The sequence below is a fragment of the Oryzias latipes genome, chromosome 11 (assembly GCF_002234675.1).
Source record: "Oryzias latipes chromosome 11, ASM223467v1".
NCBI lineage: Eukaryota > Metazoa > Chordata > Actinopteri > Beloniformes > Adrianichthyidae > Oryzias > Oryzias latipes.
This window is the reverse complement of record NC_019869.2, coordinates 25,047,344-25,069,469: the sequence shown is the minus strand read 5'-3', so window position 1 is coordinate 25,069,469 and position 22,126 is coordinate 25,047,344. Positions and strand designations below refer to the sequence as shown.

General features: G+C 48.0%; 4 protein-coding genes across 7 annotated transcripts in view; 2 read left to right on the top strand and 2 right to left on the bottom strand.

The window, feature by feature from the left end:
- Nucleotides 1-539, bottom strand: part of ctdp1 (CTD phosphatase subunit 1) — a 57,288-nt gene extending 56,749 nt beyond the window's left edge. The window contains exon 1 of the mRNA XM_023960216.1: nt 89-539. Within this exon, the coding sequence (XP_023815984.1) occupies nt 89-372 (284 nt within the window). The 5' untranslated portion in view covers nt 373-539. The remainder of the gene's footprint in view (nt 1-88) is intronic.
- adck5 (aarF domain containing kinase 5) lies at nt 497-7,830 on the top strand. 3 transcript variants are annotated; one of them, XM_011481308.3, is made up of 16 exons: nt 497-606; nt 1,455-1,655; nt 2,231-2,319; nt 2,405-2,545; nt 2,832-2,907; nt 4,556-4,756; nt 4,829-4,969; nt 5,033-5,146; nt 5,221-5,352; nt 5,427-5,510; nt 5,583-5,664; nt 5,785-5,863; nt 5,933-6,024; nt 6,100-6,352; nt 7,294-7,410; nt 7,482-7,830. In XM_011481308.3, the coding sequence occupies exons 2-16, from the start codon at nt 1,632-1,634 to the stop codon at nt 7,582-7,584; spliced, it is 1,728 nt and encodes a 575-aa protein (XP_011479610.1). In that variant the 5' UTR covers nt 497-606; nt 1,455-1,631; the 3' UTR covers nt 7,585-7,830. The 3 variants fall into 3 exon arrangements, with proteins under 3 accessions (XP_011479610.1, XP_011479611.1, XP_023815985.1); XM_011481309.2 differs by lacking the exons at nt 497-606; nt 1,455-1,655; nt 2,231-2,319 and having other exon boundaries at nt 2,429-2,545; nt 4,561-4,756; nt 7,482-7,781; XM_023960217.1 differs by lacking the exons at nt 497-606; nt 1,455-1,655; nt 2,231-2,319; nt 2,405-2,545 and adding an exon at nt 2,657-2,677 and having other exon boundaries at nt 4,561-4,756; nt 7,482-7,781.
- A 7-nt stretch (nt 7,831-7,837) lies between these two features.
- Nucleotides 7,838-18,626, bottom strand: cpsf1 (cleavage and polyadenylation specific factor 1). Of its 2 annotated transcripts, none has more exons than XM_011481307.3 (38): nt 18,452-18,626; nt 18,005-18,170; nt 17,883-17,910; nt 17,674-17,807; nt 17,512-17,592; nt 17,287-17,438; nt 17,057-17,203; nt 16,838-16,977; nt 16,650-16,760; nt 16,482-16,575; nt 16,325-16,412; nt 16,083-16,214; nt 15,945-15,996; nt 15,790-15,863; nt 14,945-15,019; nt 14,789-14,869; nt 14,464-14,550; nt 14,207-14,386; nt 13,973-14,114; nt 13,688-13,866; nt 13,449-13,588; nt 13,183-13,363; nt 12,626-12,832; nt 12,462-12,551; nt 12,248-12,394; nt 12,028-12,180; nt 11,403-11,519; nt 11,157-11,247; nt 10,569-10,653; nt 10,325-10,466; nt 10,095-10,247; nt 9,231-9,407; nt 9,055-9,121; nt 8,935-8,982; nt 8,703-8,858; nt 8,264-8,393; nt 8,052-8,190; nt 7,838-7,978 (listed from the first exon to the last, which is right to left on the bottom strand). In XM_011481307.3, the coding sequence occupies exons 2-38, from the start codon at nt 18,146-18,148 to the stop codon at nt 7,931-7,933; spliced, it is 4,392 nt and encodes a 1,463-aa protein (XP_011479609.1). In that variant the 5' UTR covers nt 18,149-18,170; nt 18,452-18,626; the 3' UTR covers nt 7,838-7,930. The 2 variants fall into 2 exon arrangements, with proteins under 2 accessions (XP_011479609.1, XP_011479608.1); XM_011481306.3 differs by having other exon boundaries at nt 18,467-18,626.
- A 1,853-nt stretch (nt 18,627-20,479) lies between these two features.
- Nucleotides 20,480-21,810, top strand: LOC110015889. The gene is made up of 4 exons (XM_020707022.2): nt 20,480-20,798; nt 20,904-21,151; nt 21,311-21,544; nt 21,616-21,810. Exons 1-4 carry the CDS (start codon nt 20,609-20,611, stop codon nt 21,721-21,723), a joined length of 780 nt encoding a protein of 259 aa, XP_020562681.1. The 5' UTR covers nt 20,480-20,608; the 3' UTR covers nt 21,724-21,810.
- The last annotated feature ends 316 nt before the right edge of the window (nt 21,811-22,126 follow it).

Here is a 22,126-nt window from a genome sequence, read left to right as displayed (position 1 = left end):
TAAAGAAGAGACGAACCATGATAAGGGCCCGCGTGCCATTAGAATACCACGCGGGTCCCCCTGACCCGAACGTTTCCAGCAGACTCACCCCGGAGGAATGATGTGTCCGGTCTGGCAGCAGAGCTCCTTCACCACTCCTGCACGGTTCGACTTCACCTTCTTCTCTGATGGCCGGACGCCCTCCGCCGCCTCCTCCCGGGGCACGACCGCGCACAGCGCTATCACGGAGTCCACGTTCACCAGTGTCCCGGGCTTCACTTTCCACTCCAGCAGCCGCAAAGGAAGCGCTTCGGTCGGCCAGCACATATCCGCCACCTGCGCCGCGGGGCCCTCCGCTGATGCGCCGCCAGAACCCACGGGAGGGTCCTCCATCTGCCCCCCCACTCCAAACCGGTAATTCGCACGCAGAGGTCCGGTCACAGCAGCTCCACCGATGTGCCGCGGATCAACGATACGCAGAGGGGAAAAGCCTCCAGAGGTTTTCACCCAAACCCTGGACCCTTCAAGGTTCGCTCTTCCCGCCCGTGAAAGCGCAACACTGACACGGACAGCTACGGCATCCGGTGCGCAGCAGCGAACCAAAACACACTACCTTTCAAAATAAAGGTACCGTGCTAAATAACATAGCCAGATTGATTTTTTTAAGCACTTTAAAACAATTTTAGTGTAAACACGACTCACGACTTATGTGTGTGTCTAATGTTTAAAGTGTGATGATGTGCTCAGTACAAACATGTCAGACACGTTACAGTGTGAATCAAATATATCCAGCTTTTATTTTGAAAACAACACGTTAATCTTGTTCCTTTTAAAACTTCAATCTAAAAAAAAGTTTTAAAAATATTGATAGTACTAACCTATTGAAATATGTACTCAATAAATACAAATAAAAATAATAAAAAGGGAAGAGAAATGTAGACATTTTTCTGCATGAAACTTTGCCGGTTCTTTGTCGGTGACACTTGACGTGTGATGAAGGCTGTTGTTCAAGGATAACACACAAGAAGAAGCAGAATGCTGTGGGGGCGTTTTAATGGTTACTTGTGCCTGTTTGGGGGGGTGGGGTTATGGGCATTTTGGTCACAGATTAAGGTCACTTCATTGCAGTTTACTAATGTGGGAAACATGTTTGTCAAAGTATTAAGCAGGCAAATATTAAAGAAATCCGAATCGATCAGCAGGCCGAGGGCATGACCTTTGACACTTACCCGTGTCTGTTTAGAACAGAGAGTTCCGCTGAGATTAGATGTTACCTCGCGTCATTAGAGGCGCATTAATGTTCCGGAGAAAACATCCTTTCAAAATGACATGCCCCCCAACATGCAGCACACAAAGGGCAGTACGTTTCAACTATTAAATAAAATTCAAAGAATATGCATTTTATACGGGTTGTTAAAGTCGATGTGTGAATGTATTAAGTAAAACTTTTATAAAACCTTTTTTTTTTTTTTTAGCTAGACCGGAAGTGGGTAAGTAGAGATCATCTCGCATTTCTACACTCTTTGGTCAATCGTGGCGACTATGCTAGGAGCATCCGGAGGAGGAGGAGGCGCAGACTCCGGACTTTTTCAGGCAAGAACGAGGATCCTGGAGTTCCCTCGCCGCTCGGAGCAGTTATAACTTGAAGAGCAATGACGGCGGAGGCCTCGGCAGTGGTAAATACCAACACGTTATGCATAGAATGTGGGGTTTCATGAATTTCACCAGCAGCTAGCTGTTATTAGCAGTCATGCTAGCCGGTGATGATTCTGTGTCAGACTGTAAATATCTGTCAGCGTTCCCGCCTTTCTTCTCACACTCTTGTCCAAGTTCAACCGCTGACAGGAGCGTTAGTTCGCCTCCTAACCAGCTGTCTTCGTTTGAAGACAGGAGATCATGTTCTCCTCCTCCCATGATGATGTGAAGAACACAGAGAGGACATCTTCACATGTGTCAGCCTCAGGTCATTGACATCTCTCTATCTCCTAAATCAATGTGTCAGGAGCAGAGACATTCTGTCCCTCAGATGCAGACAAAAACAACAAGGCCTGGCCTTGGTGGGAGATGGACCCCCCCATCCCTGCTCTGCTGTGCTTTGACTCAAAACAGACTGAAGCTGGGAGCAGAGATCATCTCTGTCAGGAGTCTGGCTGCACAGATGACGCCTTGCTTCACAGATTATATTTAATCCAGCAGTTTTTGACTGTGCCTGTGAAGACGACACGTGACTGAGGCTCTCCCCCCAATTTAGCTGCGATTATGTCGGCACCACGTGTCTCTGCTGAGAAGACGCCCTCCTGGACCGTTTCTCCAAACATCCAGATCTTTCTCCTCAGTCAGGTACAAACAAGAAGTACATTCTGGGAAAGCAGCTGCTATCTGCTCGGTGTTTTGCTAAAACCAGGACTGTTTGTGTGTCTTTCAGGGGAGGCAGGCACAGAGGGATGCTGTGGAAGAGTGTGGCGGCGCTCACAGTGGGCGCCGTTTGTGTCCAGTATGCGGCGTCGGACGCCAGAGAGAGGAGGAGGAAGAGGATCATGATTGAAGGATTCGGCCGTTTCTGCAGGTTGCTATAATGTTTCATCCAACCAGCCTCTGTTAGAATGGAAACTTGACTTGAATTTGATCTTGATGGCCCGGTGGTGTCGCTTTTATGCTAACGTTGGGATGTTTGAGGAGCCTTAGTAGCTTCAACCCGGTGAGGATGTCCTCATGAAACCCCTTTTTTTCCTGCTTTTTTTTAAACAGATTGCAATAAACATTTAGCTGTTGAAACTTTTCTATGCAAAACACACATTTCCTTCAAACTCCCTGTGGTTTCATTCAAACCTCAGCTTCTCTGTGCCTCTCAGGTCTGTGTCTGTGGGATTCCTCATTTCTGTGGATTACTGGTGGACCACGAATGTGGAGCTGCGTGGAGTCGAAGAGGTAAATGACTGGTGTGCTGCTGTAGAGTTGGACCTTAAGGACCCACCGCCTCTGCTTGAAATGAGTGTTTTTGATTGAAGAACTCCAAAGTCTTTGTTTGGAACCAGACAGGTAGTTTGTGAGGATCCAGATTAGTGAACTGGTCCTAAAGAACCAGAGAAAGGCACAATTGGGTGTTCTTTAAGCATTGTCCTGATGATGGAGTACATGTGGGCTGCACGGTGGCGCAGTGGTTAGCACTCACAGCAAGAAGGCTCAACGGGGGACCTTTCTGTGTGGAGTTTGCATGTGTTACCCGTGCATGTGTGGGTTCTCTCCGGCTTCCTCACACTGTCCAAAAACTTCATAGGTTCATTGGTAACTCTAAATTGTCCCTAGGTGTGAGTGTGAGAGTGAATGGGTGTGTGATTCTGGACACTATACCCTGCGACAGACTGGCGACCTGTCCAGGGTGCCCCCCTGCCATCGCCCACAAGTGGCCGGGATAGGCTCCAGCAGCCCCGTGACCCCGAAAGGGATAAAACGGTAGAAAATGAATGAATGGAGGACATGTATAAAGAAAATACAGCGTAAAACTGCCTTTCTGAGTATTTCTGTATTCATAATGGTAAATCAGGAGCAGACAAAGATGCAGTTTGAGAAAGAGCTGACTTGGGATGTAGAAAATAGGCTCAGTGGTCCTCAAGCTCCCTGCTCTGCTCTATTCTGATCCATCCACTCATAGACAAATAGATCCACGAACCTCTTAGTTTTCCTCATCTGAGCTGGAATCTGGATCAAACAGCTGGATAGCTTCAACATTTTTGTTTCACCAGTAATGTCAGGTTAGGGGTGTGAGGGAGAGCGTAAACAGATGGGTGACGGGAAGTGGGGAAGGGCTTACTTCACACCAACAGACCCGCCCACAACTCAGAGGGGAATTTCTGATGAACTCCTGCCGCTCTGCAGAAACTACGTCCCAGAAAATGACAGGTTTTTGCATTTTGGCTAAAAACGGCGTCATCATCATTAAAAGACCACTGAGAACGCTTGAAAAGAGATTAACAGATGATTGGAGGACTTTAGGGTGGCTGCGCCTTCATCACAGCCTGTAGACTGTCTCCATAGAGCAGGTTGAAGAATCATCTGAAGAAACTGGGATATAGAAAAAACAACCTGTCCATACTTTTCTGAGGCGTCGACTATCTGGATCGCTCGTCTTAAATATCAAAGTCCGGCTTTGTTACTGATCTGCCTGTGTGTAAAGACCCAAGCAGAAATGTGATATTTCTGGTGTTCAGTAATACGGTAAAGTTGGTTTGCTTTGCCTGAACGTCAACAAAAAACGTCACCTTGGCTTCATTTCTGAGGTGGAGTTGATGTCTCGGCTCAAAATGCTCATTCCTTCTGTCTTTAGCTGCTTTAAAAACTGTTTTTTGAAAATCACCTGTTCTTTGAGACTAAAACTGTAGCGTCATGTTGGTTTCTGCATGTGGATCCAGTCCAGTGTTCTGCGGTTTCCTCCTATAAACCCAAATATGTCTTGGTGTGCATTTATCAGCCCTCTTCTATTTTTATCATAGAGAAAAATAGTTGATTGTGGTGGCAGGTTTGTGGTAGCCCCCCGCGGGGCAGACAGTCACGTCTTCTGTCTGTCCCACCCTGCTAGAACAGCCCAATCTACCTCAGCAAGATGTCCGCCTGCCACCAGAGGGCAGCAGAGTGCATGGTGGAAGCAGCCATAAGGAACGGGGGAATTTACGTCAAACTGGGCCAGGGTCTGTGCTCCTTCAACCACCTTCTACCCCCCGAGTACATCCGCACCCTGCAGGTGCTGGAAGACCAGGCCTTGAACAGGAGATACAAAGAGGTCAGTCCATGGGCGGGAACGCAGCTCCACGGAGGGAAACTCTGAGGGTAACGGGGATTCTGCCTGCAACAGGTGGAGGCTCTCTTCCAGGAGGATTTCAGCAAACCCCCCGAGCAACTCTTTAAAACCTTTGACCATAAGCCCCTCGCTGCAGCCAGCTTGGCTCAGGTTCATAAGGCGGAGCTGTGGGATGGGACCCCCGTCGCCGTGAAGGTGAGACTGGGCGTCAGCCCCCACCCAACTGACTGGAACTAAAGTGCGTTGTGACCTCGCCAGGTGCAGTACATCGACCTCAGGGATCGTTTCGACGGAGACATCCGAACCCTGGAGATCCTTCTTGACATGGTCAAACTGATGCATCCGAGCTTTGGCTTCCGATGGGTTCTGAAGGTCGGGAGGTTAAAAAGACCCCTGCAGTCTGAGGTCAGAGCGCCTCCGCAAAGCCTTTGCTGTCATCTCTGCAGGACCTGAAGGACACGCTGGCGCAGGAGCTGGACTTTGAGAACGAGGCCAGGAACTCAGAGAGGTGTGCAGAGGAGCTGAAGCACTTTCAGTTTGTAGTTGTACCAAAAGTGTTCTGGCAGTACACCAGTAAGGTGAGTGGATTTGTTCCTCTGTCCTTTGAAACATCTACATTTGGAACGTCGTTCTCCTCTTCTTTCTCTCAAAGAGAGTGCTGACGGCAGAGTTTTGCAACGGCTGCAAAATCAACAACGTGGAAGAAATTAAGAGACAAGGAATTAGTTTGAAAGATGTGAGTTGGTTCTTCTACAAGCCAGGCTGCTGTTAAAGTATGTGCTTTTCAAAACGCCCGTTTGCTTCTCAGACTGCAGATAAACTCATCCGAACGTTTGCAGAGCAGATCTTTTACACGGGGTTCATCCACGCCGACCCTCATCCAGGAAACGGTTGGTCTCAGACTCCGTGAGCTTTGTCTGCTTTCACTAGAGGGGCTGCAGCGGATCAGGAGGCTCCTGTGAAAGGCTTTGGTTTGTTCATATCCATGCTGCTCTCCTCCTCCTCTGCAGTTCTTGTCAGACGTGGTCCTGACAAAAAAGCTGAGCTGGTGCTTCTGGACCACGGCTTGTACGAATACCTTCAGGAGCGGTAAGATGCTCATGCACCTTCTCGGGTGTGCATGTTGCAGCGCTGACTGTGCGTGACCTTTGACCCCAGGGACAGAGAGTCTCTGTGTAAACTGTGGCGGGCCATAGTCCTGAGGAACGAGGCCGCCATGAAGAAGCACTCCCACGCCCTGGGAGTCACAGGTGAGGAGGTCCTTTCCCTGTGGTGACGTGGCCTGAATGTGAGGCGAGACTCTGCAGGTTTTCTGCTCTGTGTAGAGTACTTCCTGTTCTGTGAGATGCTGCTGCAGCGACCCATCAACATGCACCAGCTGGGCCTGTCCAACATCCTGAACAGAGAGGAGACGGCCTACATGCGCCACATGGCCATCAGCCGCTTCGACAGCATCATGCAGGTGCTGAAGTCCATGCCTCGGCCCATGCTGCTGGTCTTCAGGAACATCAACACCGTCCGCAGCATCAACATCACTCTGGGAGCGCCGGTGGACCGCTACTTCGTCATGGCAAAGAGGTGGGTGTGGTGGACAGATGCTGAACGTTGAACTGGAGCCAAGAGCGGTTTCTACCTCCAGCAGGTTTTCATTTTTGAGTTTGAGGAGTTTCTGTCTCTGCCGTTGTGAGAACAGGAGCGAGTGTGAAGTCAACCACAGAAAACGACTGACTTCAAGCTCCAACTAAATTAATTCTGTTCAGTCGGAATTTTTTTTTTTTTTTTTTGCCATGTTGGGGCCAGTGAGCAGTTAAAGGTCCGTTATAGGTCGGGCTTAGCGCGGTTGTCTAAACTATGGCTGAGCAAACGGCAGCCCCTTCTCGAGAAGCGCGTGCCTGGCTTTGGACACTGCTGCCTGGGTGGGCTCAGGTCCCTGGCAGCAGGACGCTGGGTCAGGCTCCTTTGTCTCGCTTCCTATCGAGGACGCACGCGGGCCGGCCGGGGCCTCAGTAAACGCTTCTGCTGGCCAGAGTGGTCGTCCGGCGGGCAGTGGGGCTGGTGACAGCTCTCCTACCACGGCAAAACGTGCCCATCAGTGTAGTAAACACGCATGTGCAGCGACGTATGTAGGAATCAGAGAAGGTTTGATTGGCCATTCTACATGTCAATCAAATGATGGTGAGGATGATGATTTGCTTTGTTTATCTCTGATGGCCAGTGATCCACCCACCCGTCCTTAATGAGCAGAACATGTTAAAGGAATCTGTTCTTCTGACCAATACAATGACTTTGGCTGAGTTACCTGTTTTTGTGAGCTTTTGGAGAGCTGAAATAAAATCAAGTGAAATTCTAAATGCTTTTGTTTTGTTAAGGCAGACCCATCAGTGTAGAGATGCTATCTTCATTAAAATCATGTTTAAATGGAGACCAAACGGGTGTTTTTTGCCTGCCTCCCCACACAGACCAGCTGGGTTCTGGTCTCTGTGCCTCAGAGGTTTAACAGCGCGTCTCTTCCTCTGCAGCGCGGTGCGAGGCTCGGGGAGGATCCAGGCAGATAAGACGGGTGTTCTCCCCAGACTGTGGATCTTTCACTGGTGTAGGACTACATGGGAGAGCCTCAAGTTTGAAGTGGCTTTGAGGTCAGAGTCTGCCGTTATTTGCTTCATCCGAGGCTGAATCCTTCCTTAGACTGTGCTGCTGTGTCCTCCAGGAAGGAGATGGTGACCATGAGTCTGACGCGCGCCTTCCTCAGGCTCCTGGAGGTCCTGGGTTTCACCAGGCTGGACGCTGTGGTGTACGAGTTCCTGACATGATGCACGTTCAAGACCCATTCAGCCAGGACAGCTTCAGAAGGCTGGAGCCTGACGGGACAGTACGGCTCACCCAGGAACTTCAGGGGGGGAGTTTGTCATTTAAGGAGGCTCAGCAGACTTTTTCTATATTTATAATCATTCGGTTTCTTTAGCCACTTTGTAATCAACAATATTTCGGCTCGTCGGCCTCACGATGTCGTCAGGACAATAAAATGCTCTACCTCTTCAAGACTTCACAAAGCAAAACTCCAAACTCAGTTCAGTTTTTAATACAAAACATTTTAGGAAAACGGGAAGGAGCTGGGAGACGGGCGTAAGAAAATACTTGCTCATGTGGAAACGGCGCTCAGAAATGAGCCGTGACTCTGTCGATTTCTAGAAGGTCGTCCAGGATCTGAGGAGGAAAAGACAGCGCACATGAGGAGAAAGGCGCTCCTGTCTGAGCGGGCGCTCTGCTCGGCACTCACGATGTCCTGCGTGGTGCCGATCTTCTTGGCCAGCTCGCTGCGCTCCATGGTACTGAGGTACAGGTACTTGGCGAGGAGCTCTCCGTCCAAGATGTTCTTCACTGCGTTCTGCAGGCTCCGTCTGTTGCTGTGCATCATTCTGCGTTAGAGGAGACAGACGTCAGCCTCCGTGGAGGTGCTGGGCTCTGCGGAGGCCCGTACAGGAAGCTGACCTGAAGGCTTTGGGGTTGAGGCCCGCGTGATGAGGCAGCATCGTGGTCAGAGCGTTCTGCAACATCAGCAGACGGCGGTACGTCTTCTCCTGCATGGGGAGGAGCAGTCCAATGCCCCCATCCAGTGTTGCTGCAGGGGAAAAAAAGATTCCTGACATTAGTCCAGTCCTTTTCTAGGATTTTATTCACATTTTGGACACTCATGCATGTTCAGATGATGGGAAGAAGTCCACATTTGTTGAAAGGAAAGTCATGAAACCACCAGAAGAAACGGCATTTTTTGCACCAAACAAATGATCCTATTCCATTCAAGATAATCAAAGAACCTTTTTCTGAACCGGATGGGACTTGCAGCATGAATGGAAATACGGCTCGGCATTAAACAGGATGCCGTTTGCTGCTGTGACCGTCTGCAGCAAACCCAACCGGCTTTTCTCACCAAACCAGGTGATGTGCTTGTTGTCCCAGGTGAGTGCCTTCTTGCTGCCGGAGTCCAGCGCTCCCCTGCACGGCATCCTCCACAGAGAGTTGATATGGGCTCCGGCGTTAAAGTCAGCCCGCCTGAGCAGCCGCATGCCCCCGAAACTCTCTTTAGCTGCAGACACGGCAGCAGGTGAAAGGCCTGCGTAAGTCATGAAGGAGCATGCTGCAGCTCAGAACCCACCACCTACCTTCAGGTAGATACATGTAGACAAAGAGATTCTTGTCTCGGTCTGAAACTACAAAGACAGTAAATTTTTAGAAAAGCAGAGGATGGATGAGAAGAATTCAAAGCCAGCTTCATTTCTTACCCAGGAATCCAAGTTGGTTGTTGTCCACGATGAACTCGATGCTGTAAACCTCCAGGGGCTTTGCATCCTGTTGAGGAACCCAAAGGGAAAGCGCTTTAGTGCTCCTCTTCATCAGTTAGAACCCAGAGGAAGAGCTTTAACAATCAGGATGAAGATGCTGCGGGGTCACTCCTCACCCGGCTGACCAGTGACAGCGTCTTGCTTTCCTCCTGGTAACGCAGCAGCGAGATGCTCTTCATCACATCAGCTGCCAGGATGAAGTTCTTGATGCTGATCATCTGGTGGATGTAGAGCTGCGTGTCGATGAAGGCCATGCCCGTCAGGTCGTTGTCTTTCAGGGCCCACAGGAAGATCTAAAAGCAGAGGAAAGCACAGTTACACACACAGCTGCAAACAAGGGAGGCCAGCGTAATCCCAGACCTAAAGAGTTGCTATGGCAACCACACAAACTCATGTGGCCAATAAAAGAAAATTGCTTTCTGGTTTTCTGCTGTCAATAAATGCATCAAATCATAAATGTGTCAATTTCAAATACGCTCACTGTCCACGTCATTAGGCACACCTGTCACAGCTTTCTAATCAGCCAATCACATGGCAATAAGTGTAGGCGTGTAGACACGGTCAAGACGATCTGCTGCAGTTCAAACTGAGCATCAGAATGGAGAGAAAGTGATTGAAGTGACTTTAAATGGTTGTTGGTACCAGATGGGCTGGTCTGAGCATTTCAGAAACTGCTGATCTAATGGGGATTTCACCCACAACCATCTCTAGAGTTTACAGAGAACGGTCTGAAAAGGAGAAAACGTCCAGTGAGCAGCAGTTCTGTGGGTCCAACCCTGTACTGGTAAGGTGTAGCTAATAAAATGGCCGGTGAGTGTATATAGAACCATAGAATCCAGAAGGCTCATCCCACCCCCGACAGAGACCCAATCAGAACAAAGCTGAGATGTATCAAAGCTAATTTGAGCTCAGAAAAGATTTCTGAACTTCTGTCGGTCAAATAAAAGCAGCAGGACAGGCGTGGGGGGCGTGGCTCAGACCTTTTGTCCGATGGCTGACACTAGGTACCCGTGGCAGTGGCACAGTGCCGTCACCGGGCCTTTCTGCTCCTTCTCATACAGAACTTTGAACTTGTTCTTGGTGAGGGGCTGGCCCGGCTCTGGAACCACCTCGATCACGTCCAGGATCAGGATCTGAGGCAAACGCAGAAGAAGAGGCTGCAGGAACCTGTACAGAGGGTTCTTCATGACACCTCTGTGCCTCCGCTCACCCGCCCCCTGCAGGTGACCTCCTCCCCCTGCAACACGCAGGTCCCCGCAGCTATGTAGCCCTTCAGTCCAGACACGGTCTCCTGGCTCCGTAGCGCTACCGTCTTCATGCAGGTCACGTGTTCCCACTCCTCCAGGTCGATCCTAGAAGACACAGCTAGCATCTGTGATGGACTGGACTAAAGGAGTCCTGGACCACAGTGGGGGAGGGTCTTCAGAATCACTCAATGACACGAGACGTTTTACCTGGTGTTGGGAATGGTCTCCCAGCTCACTGGCGAGATCAGCTGGATGGAGAACTTCTCCTGCAGAGGGTTGATGTAGCGCTCATCTGCAGGGAGGACCAGCAGATTCCCCACGTTAGCAAAGACCTCCACACACGTGTTGACAGTGGAGCTGCAGCCTTCAAATAACTGGACCTCAGCTCAGCACTGCCTCTTCAGCAGGATGTGTTGGAAAAGCATCAAACTGGTTTAGCTGCAGTCTAAACAGACCACCCAGATCCCCCCCACAAGCCTCAAGAAAACCCAGACACTCCCAAAAGGTGGATCTGTGTTCCGGACTCTGCTCCCACCGTCCTGACTACGTTTCTGTGGCTGCATCCTCATGGAGATAACCCTCAGAACTCTGACTGCAGAGTGTCTTCATCTCTGCTTTCCATTTAGTCTCTATTGTACTCTGCAGAAAACAGCCTGGTTCCCTGAAAAACAGGATCTGCTCTGCAGCAGAAAATGATCTGAATGAAAACAGAAGCTGCCTTGATAAAACACTGATGTTTTGTAGGAATCAAACAGCAGGAACAGGGAGCTGGTGTGTGTTTTTGTGCTCTATGACCTCTTTCAATAGTTTCAAACTCCTTCTCCTCTCCAGTCATCCTGGGGATGCGCGTGCACAGCTCTTTCACGCTTGTGCACACAGCATACACCTGAAACAGAAAAACATGTCAGACTGCAACTTCTCCGTCCCGTCTGCCGTAAAAAATAAACATCTGAGCGTCTCGTTGTGCAGCTGCATCATCTGTCCGACAGCTATTGTAGCTCCTCCCCCTAAGAACCCTGCACGCTGCTGGAGCAGCCTCACCTTGGACTCGACGTGATACGAGACGAAATGGACGGTGCACCTCAGGGGGATTTTCCTCACAGGCCAGGGGGCGTCGTAGGACAGGTAGGTGGGCAGGACGCTGATCCTAAGCTCACCCTGTGCAGGAGAAACCAGCCACGCCCCACTTTAAAGCTTAATAAAGACTTTTGGAAAATGCACAGCCTAATGTCAGGAGGCGATGTTTTCAGCTCTACTGATGCAGTTTAAACACGTCAAAAGTCAACAATATTATGGAATTTAAGACTAATGTTGCATTCAATATTTTTGAGTCACAGTGAAGAAAAATGCAAAAAAATAAAATAAAGACAAAATGTTGTGAAAGATGAACTGTGGTTTCAATCTGTTAGAATTGAAGTCAAATCTTCACAAATCCTAACAGTGAACCAGCACAGAATGTTCTGGTGTTGGAGGTTCCGTCAGGCTGCAGAGGAACTGAAGCAGCTCCATGATGCCACAGACGGATGCGAGTGAGGAGCCACGCAGCTGGAGCTTCGGTGTTCCGCCTAAGCAATGAGGCCCTGTGAAGGAGCCGTTGCACCCATCCGACAGCTGGACGCTGGAGACCCAGAGAGAATGTTTGGAGGCGTCCCGTTGAAGCACATACCTGTTTGTTGAAGTAGAGGAAGCCTTTGGGGCAGTTGATGTTGTGAAAGGGGGAGAAGGACTCGATGGGTCCGTCGATGGTCATGGGGTGAAGCCTCAGCCCTCCTCGAGAGGTGATCAACATCCAGTGGGGGGATGGGCCACAGATGAACACCTGAGGAAACAACATGTATCAGGAGCTAACCCTTCTGGGTAAATTCCAAATGGACTTTAGTTTGTACCCCAGAGTATCCAGAAATGTCCTCAAAGTACCGGAACCTGGAAATTCGGCTCTTCACAGCCACATTTTCCTCAGGACCTCCGCCCTCCGCCTTCTTGTCTTTCTTCAGCTTGGGTTTCTTCTCTCTGAAGTTAATGCTGTGGGGCACCTGAGCCGGAGGAGAAACGCCATCAGACGCTTCGCTGGAAGCAGCCGCTACTCCGCTCCAGACTCACCTTTTTGAAGCGGACTTTCAGGTTGTTCTGCGGCTGCTGCTGGTCGTACGGGAACGCTTCGTAGACCAGAAGTTCGTTCTCCACGTGGACCTGAGACAGCAAGGGCCTTCGGTCTTCCACAGATCCAACACAGAGATGGAGATCAGCCCAGGGGAAAAACTCACCAGCAGATACGGGCGGCTGCGATTGTTGCCGAGAGCAACCAAAGCCACCTCTTTGACCAACGGGATCTCTCCCTGTCGAGTGACTTCCTCCTTCTTCCCGTCTCCCTGTGTCGCTGACTGTCCAGAAGAGCTGTCCACCAGCACCCTTTGGCCCACCGGGAAGTTCTTCACCAGGAAGACCAGCCGCCAGTCAGGCAGCTGGTAAATCTGCCCCACAAAGAGTCAATGAAATGAAGCACAACAGACTTAAACAAGTTTCCCAGTAGCTTAATCTAAGAGCGCTGACAAATGCTGCAGAAGGATGACAAAACACTTTCACTTCCTGTTTGAAACACCTGTGAAATAAAAACTAATGAGTTACAGTTACAGTCTGTTATAGTCACTGAAAAAGACAACTATTATGAGCCTCATGCTTTTCCGTAACAACTCGAAGTTGCACACAGATGTAGGTGTGGCCTTTTGATTGACAGGTAAGAAAGGACAGAGTTTAAGGGCTCACTTCGACCTCACATTTCCTGCCATCAGAGCACCTGAACGGAGGGTCCAGGCAGACATACCTCCATTACGCCGTTCTCCCGGATCAGCACACACCAGTGGCTAGGCTCGGCTTTGCCCGCGCTACCCTCACCCCCAGGGGGCGCTGTTGCTGCAGAGCCGCGGCTCATTTCCTCTTTCCCGGCTGCCATGCTGGCGCCGGACTCGCCGTACAGCATCTCCTCTTCATCATCCACTGTGTTGCTGCACAAAAACAGGAGAGGTCATCAGACTGCTGCCCATAAGTAGGAGGAGCAGTGGGAGGTTCTGGAGAGCATGTGCCTCCTACCTGAGGTCCTGGTAGACTGTCTCTGTCTCAGAGTTGCTCCTGAGGATGAGGTCCTCTTTGGAGGAGCAGCTGGATTTGTTTTCTGTGGTGAACATCCCACTGACGTCTCGATACGCACACAGAGCGATCACTCGAGATAGCTGTGGGGCGAGAGGGTTTCAAACGCTTGCAAGAAGTGCAACAGCTTTTATTGGCCAGCAGGGGGGGCAACCACAGAACCTAAAGGACATTCCACTCACCGTGGAAATTTGAGGTTTCTGCAGAGCCAGTCGGTGTGTTTTCCCCATGTAAGTGTCACTCTTCAGCACAAACATAGTGACCACGCCCTCTGCGGTCATAATAACGACGTACGGGTCCGCCACAGAGCAATGAACTATGGGAGATCCCAGATCCACTGGGATGAAGTGAAGCTGCTTCACTGAAAGGTGAAATGAGAGTTAGAGGGGCTTCCATCAAACACTCTTCAGGCTCATATTCTGGGATGTATTTGTCTTCAACACTAAATGGATGCAGCCTCATTTCACCTCCTTCAAGAAGCCGAAGTCCCATGGGGGAGACCTGGATGATGTATTGGTTATCTCCAATGTTTCCAGCAAACACAGTGGGTCCCTGAGTGGCAAAGCCACTGGTGTCCAGCTCCATGATCTCCTGACCCGTCTGCAGGATCTTAAAGAGAAAGAGGTTTTCCTTTCATTAAACCTTTTTTCTCCTTTCCTGGTTCCAGAATCTGAATGTTGACTGAATGTTTCTTCTGTTACCATGGTTGAATCTTCTCTGCTCAGGATGAGGAAGCCGTGCTTCTTTGCATCGTCTTCCAGAGGAGGCTCTGTCTTATCCTGCTCTTCTTTCTTCTCTGCGTCCGCTTCCTTTTCTCCTCCTTCACTCTCCTCTTCTGTCTCCACCTTCCCTCCATCCTCCGACTCCTCATTTTTGCCGCTCTGGAAATCATAAAGTTACAGACTAAGAAACCAAAGCGACAGCCGCGCAGCAGGAAGCGTATTTCTGTTGAGCGTACCTTCTTGTCTTCCCCTGAGATTACCGTCCACATGTCGTGGCAACCTGGCAGCTCAAACGTAGTGACTACTTGAGGTCGGATGCTTCTCTGAGAAGAAAAAAGCAAAAGGATAACAAGAAATCTCCTGAAAGAGACAGGGGGCGTGAACATGTGCCTGGGGTGTTTACTGGCTGCTCCGTGGATCTCTGAGGCAGCCGTGGTAAACCCAGACCGTGCTGTAGCACCGTCTCAGGACCTGTGGCAGACGGCCCTCGCCACCACAGGTTTCAGGACTGTGCGGGACACCGATCAGGTGTGTAAACAAACTCAGAGCAGACAGAGATACCTGCAAGACGGACAGAGCACCGTTTTTGCCGTAGCCAGAGCAAACAACGATCTCCAAGTCGGGTTCAGGGTTGCTCTGAAACTGTGGGAAAAGTGACATTTAGGTGGATGAATGTAGAAACAGAGAGTCGTCTGCATGGGTTCCAAAAGTGTCTACCTCTTCAGAGAGAAAAGCAGGTTCACCCATGGAAGCATTCGCACAAGGTCCAATGTTGAGTATGCTGTCGCAAACCTGTAGGGAAACACAAAAAAAAAAACACACACTTCACACAAGAAATCCTCTACTGAACGAAGGAGGCTGAGCTTCATCCATTGGCTTGATATTTCAGTCAGCTCACTGTCCAGGTGCTGCTTTATGAGTTTACACATCGATATCAGAAAATACTATTTGGATTTTGATAAGTTTATTATTCTACATTTTCTTTTCCCTAGGGGGGGCCTGGCAAAAAACTTTACCGTTGACTATCTAGAAGAAATCCAAGGAATCTGGAAAACTTCCCCTGCACTGTCCAGGTATTTCTCTCTGAGTCTCACTGGTTGAAGTTTTGGATTAAGATGACCTGGATGCTAAATGGCGTGTACTTATAAAGCACTTTTCTACCTACAAGGCCCAAAGCTGTTTACAGTCACACACACAGTCACACACTGGTGGCGGCTCCGCTGCCGAACACTGGCGCCAACCTACCACCAGAGACCGAGACACCGCCTCTCTGCTGGTTCATCACCGCAGTGATCAAAAATCCCACACCGTCACAGCTTTAGCAACATCACTAGTTTTTAAGGAAACTTTGGATCATGGGTGTCAGAAATTTGATACAAATGGTTGGAACTCAAAAAGTATTTTTGGTGACAAATATAGTTTACTGCATTGAAGAACCTGTGTGTTAGTGAACACACAGGTCAGCTTAAAGGAACTGCAGGCACAGGAGCTTCTTCAAAATGTAGGCAGAGCAGAACTCTGCAGATCCTCTGCACAGAGGAGATAGAAGCCAACTTTTTTACCTCAAAGGAGAAGGTGGCCAGCTGAGTGCCTGACTGGGCTTCACTTCCATAAACCTCGATCTCATCCACCTCATCTGACAAGACAAAGAAGTATGAAGCAGAGCAGCCTGCAGAGCCAGACACGGAGAAACTTTACCAGGCGACAGCGAACGCACCAGTCCAGTTGCTGGAAGACTCCACTCGCTTTTTCTTGTTGGGGGGTTCCTCCTGAAAGGTAGACATGGTCTTAAGGAATTTATCATTTCTATTTCTGCCACACAATTAAAAGAAAAGTATTTGTGTCACAGACGTGCCTGCTTCTCTTTTTCCTGCTTGTCATTTCCGTCCTCTGCGGGCGCCTCCTGCAGCTTCTCCGTGTATTTCAGGAGCAGCGAGTTTCCCAGACGGGAACCCAGGAACAGGTAGCCGGGCTCCATCGTCACCATCTGACCAAGACAGACAAAGTGAAATGGAAGACTGCTCCTGCTGCACAGGTGCAGCCCGAAGAGCAGCAAAAAGGAGCAGCTCTGGTCTCCTGAGCGTTGGCAGAACTCACGCAGGTCGTCAGGACGCTGGCTGCAGCTTTGTCAAAGTGAAACGCACGGACGCTCCTCATGCCGTCCGTTATGAGGGTCAACACGTAACTGCAAAAACAGCAGTGGTCAATGAGGACGCACAAATTGTAACAAAAGTCAGGAATCACAGCTGCTCACATTTCCCCTCCTTTCAGGGAGATGACCATCTTGTCATAAGCGATGAAGTCAGACTGACAGCAGTCTAACGTGATCTTCACCTCCTCCTGCACGCCTGTGTAAAACCGCCACAACCATGAGCTTGAAAAAGGAATAAAGAACTCTGAGTGCTGAGAGAACTGTGCTTACGCAGCGGGAAGGACGTCGTCCCATTGGTCTGGGAGTTCAGAGAGACTCCATACGGCGGGACACTTTGGTTCAGATACAGCAGAGAGTTCACAGCAAACACCACCACACCTCCTGAAAAAACAATCAAAGGTCAGAGATGGCGCACGCCTTCACACAGTTTGGCCCGTTGAAAAGCTCAAGGAACGCACCGATGGGTTTGGGGACGGCCATGACCTGCGTGCAGTCAAAGGGCAGGTTACTGAGAGACCAAATGACGGGATGAACCTTCTGCATGATGTTGAGGGAGATGGCCACGATGCTGCAGGTGTCCTGACGAACGGCAACACGCCTGGAAGAAATGATCACAAACTGCTGTGTCTGAACGAACACCAGCATCAAGCTGTGGTTAGAAACGGTCCCTGACTCACCCGGGCCACGTCTGGTTGGGCTCAAACAGAATCAGCAGCGTGGGCTCATAGTAGCCATGAAGGAACTTCATGTCAATAATGTTCAGCAGCTTCTCATCCAGCTCGCGGACATCTATGATGTAGCTGGGCAGGAAGCTGGATTTGGGTCTGCAGAAGAACCAAACAAACGGTGCGGGTTCAGACTACAGCAGGTCAAAAAAGCCAAATCCTCCTCTGAAATGTGGCCGTACCCCTCTCCAACTCCGCCCTCCTGCTCATCGGACAGTGTGTCTTTCCGGAACGGCAGCACTACGAGCTTGGTGCCGTAAATGAGCATCACGGCACAGCGGTTCTCTGGATCCACGCGAACAATGGGAATGTGCACGTTCTGGAAAAAGCCGTCCTAAAAAGGATACAAAATGACGTCAGAGAGAGAAACACAGTACCTCTACTGCTGTTTTTGCTCTCACACATACTCTGAGCTCTGGTTCCTCAAAGTAATGCAGGGAAAGCGTCTTCAGGTCATGCGTCCCAGGATCGTACTCGATTACCGACAGCTGCAGAGAGGGGAATGCGCCCAAATCAGTGAGAAGCAAACCTCAGCAGTTCAGGTGTGAGCAACATTCAGATCACGTCACCTTTGCATCTTTGAAACTGAGGAGGAGGGCGTCTTTGCTGGCTCCTGTGAGCTGCACGCTGGCCATGGACATGACGTTGCCGAAGAGAGAAAAGGACGCCACCTGCTCCAGCTTCTCCTTACGGGTTTTGGCATCTGTAAGAGGTGAGTTTGTAAAAGGTGAGCTTCGGCAAATGCACAGCTGAGATGTTTGCATCAATGCAGGCATACCAGAGGATTTGTCTGATGATGAGGTACTCTGGAAAGACACAAGGCATGACACAAACAGTAAAAAGGCCATTCAAATGGCAATAGCTGCTACCATGTCTGTGAAAAGATTCCAGTCTTAGTACCTCCACATCATGGATGATCCTGTAAACAAACAGTTGAGATGTCCCGGCGACCACCAGGTTTTTCTCCCTGCTGGATATGAAGTTGCAGTAAACAGAGAACTCCACGGCGGTGGGAGTGTGGGCCTGCCTGTACACAGCGTACATCCTTCCCCCAGCAGCCTCCAAACTGACACACAAAACACAAATGTTCGTTTTCAGCGCAACAACATTCACAAGTCCGTCAAACCGCAAAGTTAAAGACGAATTTTAAAAGAAAAGGGCGGATTTTCAGTTAAATCATTTCCCTCCTCTTAGTTTATTTACTGTATTTAACCATAGTGAACCAGACTCTGCTAACGGTTAGCCGCTACCTCTGCGGCAAGAATGAATGGGAGAAACGGCTAACAGCTAGCATGCTAGTAGCACATCACAACGCCGGCAAATGACTGGTGTTTAAATCACTTTTACCTAAATTCAACGTACCTATGTCCTCTGCGCTATTCGAGCTACTCGAGGTTTCTATTTTGTATTTCACTTAGGTCAATTTACGTTTATTCGGTCATATTTAATTAGACAAATAATCAAGCCGGACAGGTAGCTGTTTTTTTTCCGTCTGCCTTCTTCTTCTTTACTTCGCTTTATGTTTTTTAACGAGGCGCTGCTGCCCCCTGTTGGTTACAAAAAGAAATGCCAGTTATCTTTCATACCAGAGAAACCCTTGGATGGATGCTCAGGTACAAGACAAGATTAAAATTAAAAATAAAACACTACACATACTGTGCAACTTGCACATCAACAATCAATATTTACACCCCACTGGTTTACTGTGTCTTGTTAAACACAGAATGTAATATATAAAATAATCTATATATAAGGGGAAAGTTTATCATTGAACGCTTTTATAACATTTCTATGGACTCCCACAATGCTCAGTCTTTGGACCAAAATTTTTTTCAAACTACATTAAGAATATTTTATTAATGTCAATAGAGGTGAGATTTATTTTTTTGCTGATTATTGTAATATTTTTTGTACAGGAAAAAATATTGATGAGTTGTTGACTGTAGTTGAACAAGAGTTTAGGTTGATTAAAAATTGTTGATTATAACAACTTATCTCTAAATGAAAATAAAACAAATTTTAAAAAAAATTCTGGCAATAGAAATGCAGGAATTGTTCAATTATATCTAAGTGGTACAGAAATTCAATACGTTAAAGGAGTAAAGCTTTTCCTAATGATGAACTGTTTTGGAAATCTCATATAAACTATATAAAAACCAACTTTCTATATTTATTGGTATTTTCTTTAAAATTAGCGATGGATTAAACAAAAAGAGTTTAATTACGGTTCATTAGTTCTCCTGTATCTTTCACATTGTGCGGAGATTTAGGGAAATGCAGGAAAAACGTGGTTGAATCACAAAAAAAAGTTATTAGAATAGTTCATAGAGCAGAGTATTGTTAACCAACAAATTCTTTATTTTGTCTAAAAAAAGTTTTTAAATTAAATTAGATTGTTGACAGTAAAGTATTAGAAATTGTTAATGGAGTTAAACATAATTTAGATCCAAAAGTCAGAACTATTCAAGAGGTCTTTAGAATTTTGAACAGGTTAAAGTTTGAACTACGATGTGTTTCAGTTCTTGGAGTGAAATTATGGTAGGAATTGAGTGATGAATTAATATTTAGTACTTTGTTTGCAGTTAAAAAAATGCCTAAAACAAAAATGCATAAATGATTACAAAACACAAATCTAGAAGGACTTTATTTACTAGTAAAGAATTGTTTTTATTTTTATTTTTATTGCATCTATTTGGTTTGTTTAACTGATCAACTTGGACTTTGAGGATATTGAAGGAAAAGCATCTGATAAGCTTCATATGCTTCTGCCTTATTCTCTTCTTTATTGGACGATAGTTTATATTGTATATTATGTAAACAATACAAATGGCAAACTAAACCAACAAACCAATGACTGACTGACTGAATGAAAAAAATGCTCCTGTTAACCCTCTTTTCCTGATGACTTATTTTCTTTCAAATGTGGTACACAGTCCACCAGTTCAGGTCAAGATTCTGTCATCACAGATCTCTTTAAACTCTTATTTTTTACATTTGTGGAGGTAATGTTTAAAAAAGAATCTGTTCCCGGACCGGTGGAAGAGTCCAAGTTCCGAAGAAAATCTTTATAATGTTTTGTGATTACTTTAAAATTACTGGAAACCCCATTATTGAATGTCAAAATTTTATTGTATCAAATTCAGCATTTTTTATTTATAATAAAATACATTTTTCCAAAGGCCCCAAAGTGACTGGAAGACATGACTGGTCCTGCAGACCAGTGGAGGGGGGGTCAGGTGTGTGTCAGGGAGGAGCGTGTTCGTCATCATTTAAAGTTTCCTTTCAGAGAAACGCTTCACCACTCAACCAACTGACGTGATCACCTGAATTCCAGAGAACCTTAATGAACATAATAGATGTGGCATTTAAAAAAAAATCCCTGCTCACCATGGCAACGGCATTTATTCAAGCCTCAAACCTTCATTTTATCGTGGGATCACTTAGTGCCACCAGTTCTTTTCTGAACTTGACTGTTTTTGGAGACATCGAGAACAACTCTTCACCATGGAAGGTCACCTGAACAAGGGGAGCCAGACGAAGCATCTGTTTGTACCCGACATGGAGTATGTCTACGACACGGACACATCCGTTTGGAATTGTTCCTCCTTGTATCGGGAGCCGTTTGAAGAAAGCCCTAGAGATGGGCTTCCACCTCTGGCCTTTCCTAGAGTCAGCCCAGTTGGATCTAGAAGAGGTATTTCTCACCCTTCCTCTGCAATGGGATGACATGTGTGTGATGTTTCTGTCAACCATGAAGGAGGAGTTTAGCATGAGAAGTCCACATCTTGTTTCTCTTCAGGGAGGGAAGTCCAGCAGGCCAACAAACCACAGAGAAAACCTCTGCAATTACCTGGAACTGGGCCTGTCCAGTTCACCAAGACCCTGTCTGAAACCACGATAAACACGAAGGATCTTCAGAGCCAGGTGGACCATCTGCAGAAAAAACTGACTGAGGCCAGGACCGAAAACCACCTGCTAAAGGAGCTTTTGCATCTTCACACGGTGGCGCTGAAGTTCTACCAGGCCCCACAGAACGGCATTAATGAGGTACAGTGGACGTGGTTCACTCTGATGCACAAGGTCTCCTTGTCTGTGTTTTATCCACGTGTCTCAGCAGAAAGCTGAAGCTCCCCCAATTCGCCCTTCCTAACATCACACATCATCGTTCCCACCATTCGGATTATATTCTTTTGGGTCTGTTCTCAGATTACAGTCAAGCACAAGGAGGCCACGGCTTTGGCGGAGTTGCTTAATGACAGCTATGTTGTCCGTGACGGCTTAGCAGAGCAGCTCCAGGCCACTGAGAAGAAGCTGGAGGCCACCAGGAACAAGCTCCAACAGCTGCTCCGACATCCGCCCAGCCTGCTGGAGGAAGAGGAGGTCTCTGTTAGACTGATCAAAGCCACTGAGGAGCTGCAGGAGAAGGAGCGGAGGATACAGGTGAGGAGGGGGAGGAGCATCTAGTTGAATGATACCTCAGTCGCTGAACTAATCCATGCAAACACCGGCAGGACCTGGAGAAGAAGCTGGATGACTGCCGATCCACACTAAAGTGGCAGCTGTTGATCCAAAAGCTAAAAAGCGACAAAGCCAGGAACGAATCTTGGAGGCACAAATAATTTAAAAAAACGTTATAAAACATCTCACTTTTGAGATTCTATCATAAAAATAAACTTGAGGCGTCTTAAACACGCATTCCATCATGACATTCCATCATTTGCACCTTTTTCCTGCTGAGATCTTTGGCTGAAGACGATGAATCCCAGCGTGATGACTTTGCAAACAAGCCAGCAGGTGATTCCCACTCCAGCTGCTCTATTTCTAAAGAAGACTGAAGAGTTTGAAGTATTCTGTAGCCCTTGTGCTATCCTAGGCACTTTAACATTGGGAGTTGGGTCATCTGGACCCACTAGACAGTGCTCTGAACCTTTTTTCTTCAATGATTTGTGATCTTCACTGGTGTCCATGGATTACATGAAATCTTTCCACCTTTATCCACCTTTGTCATGGTAGGGATAACAC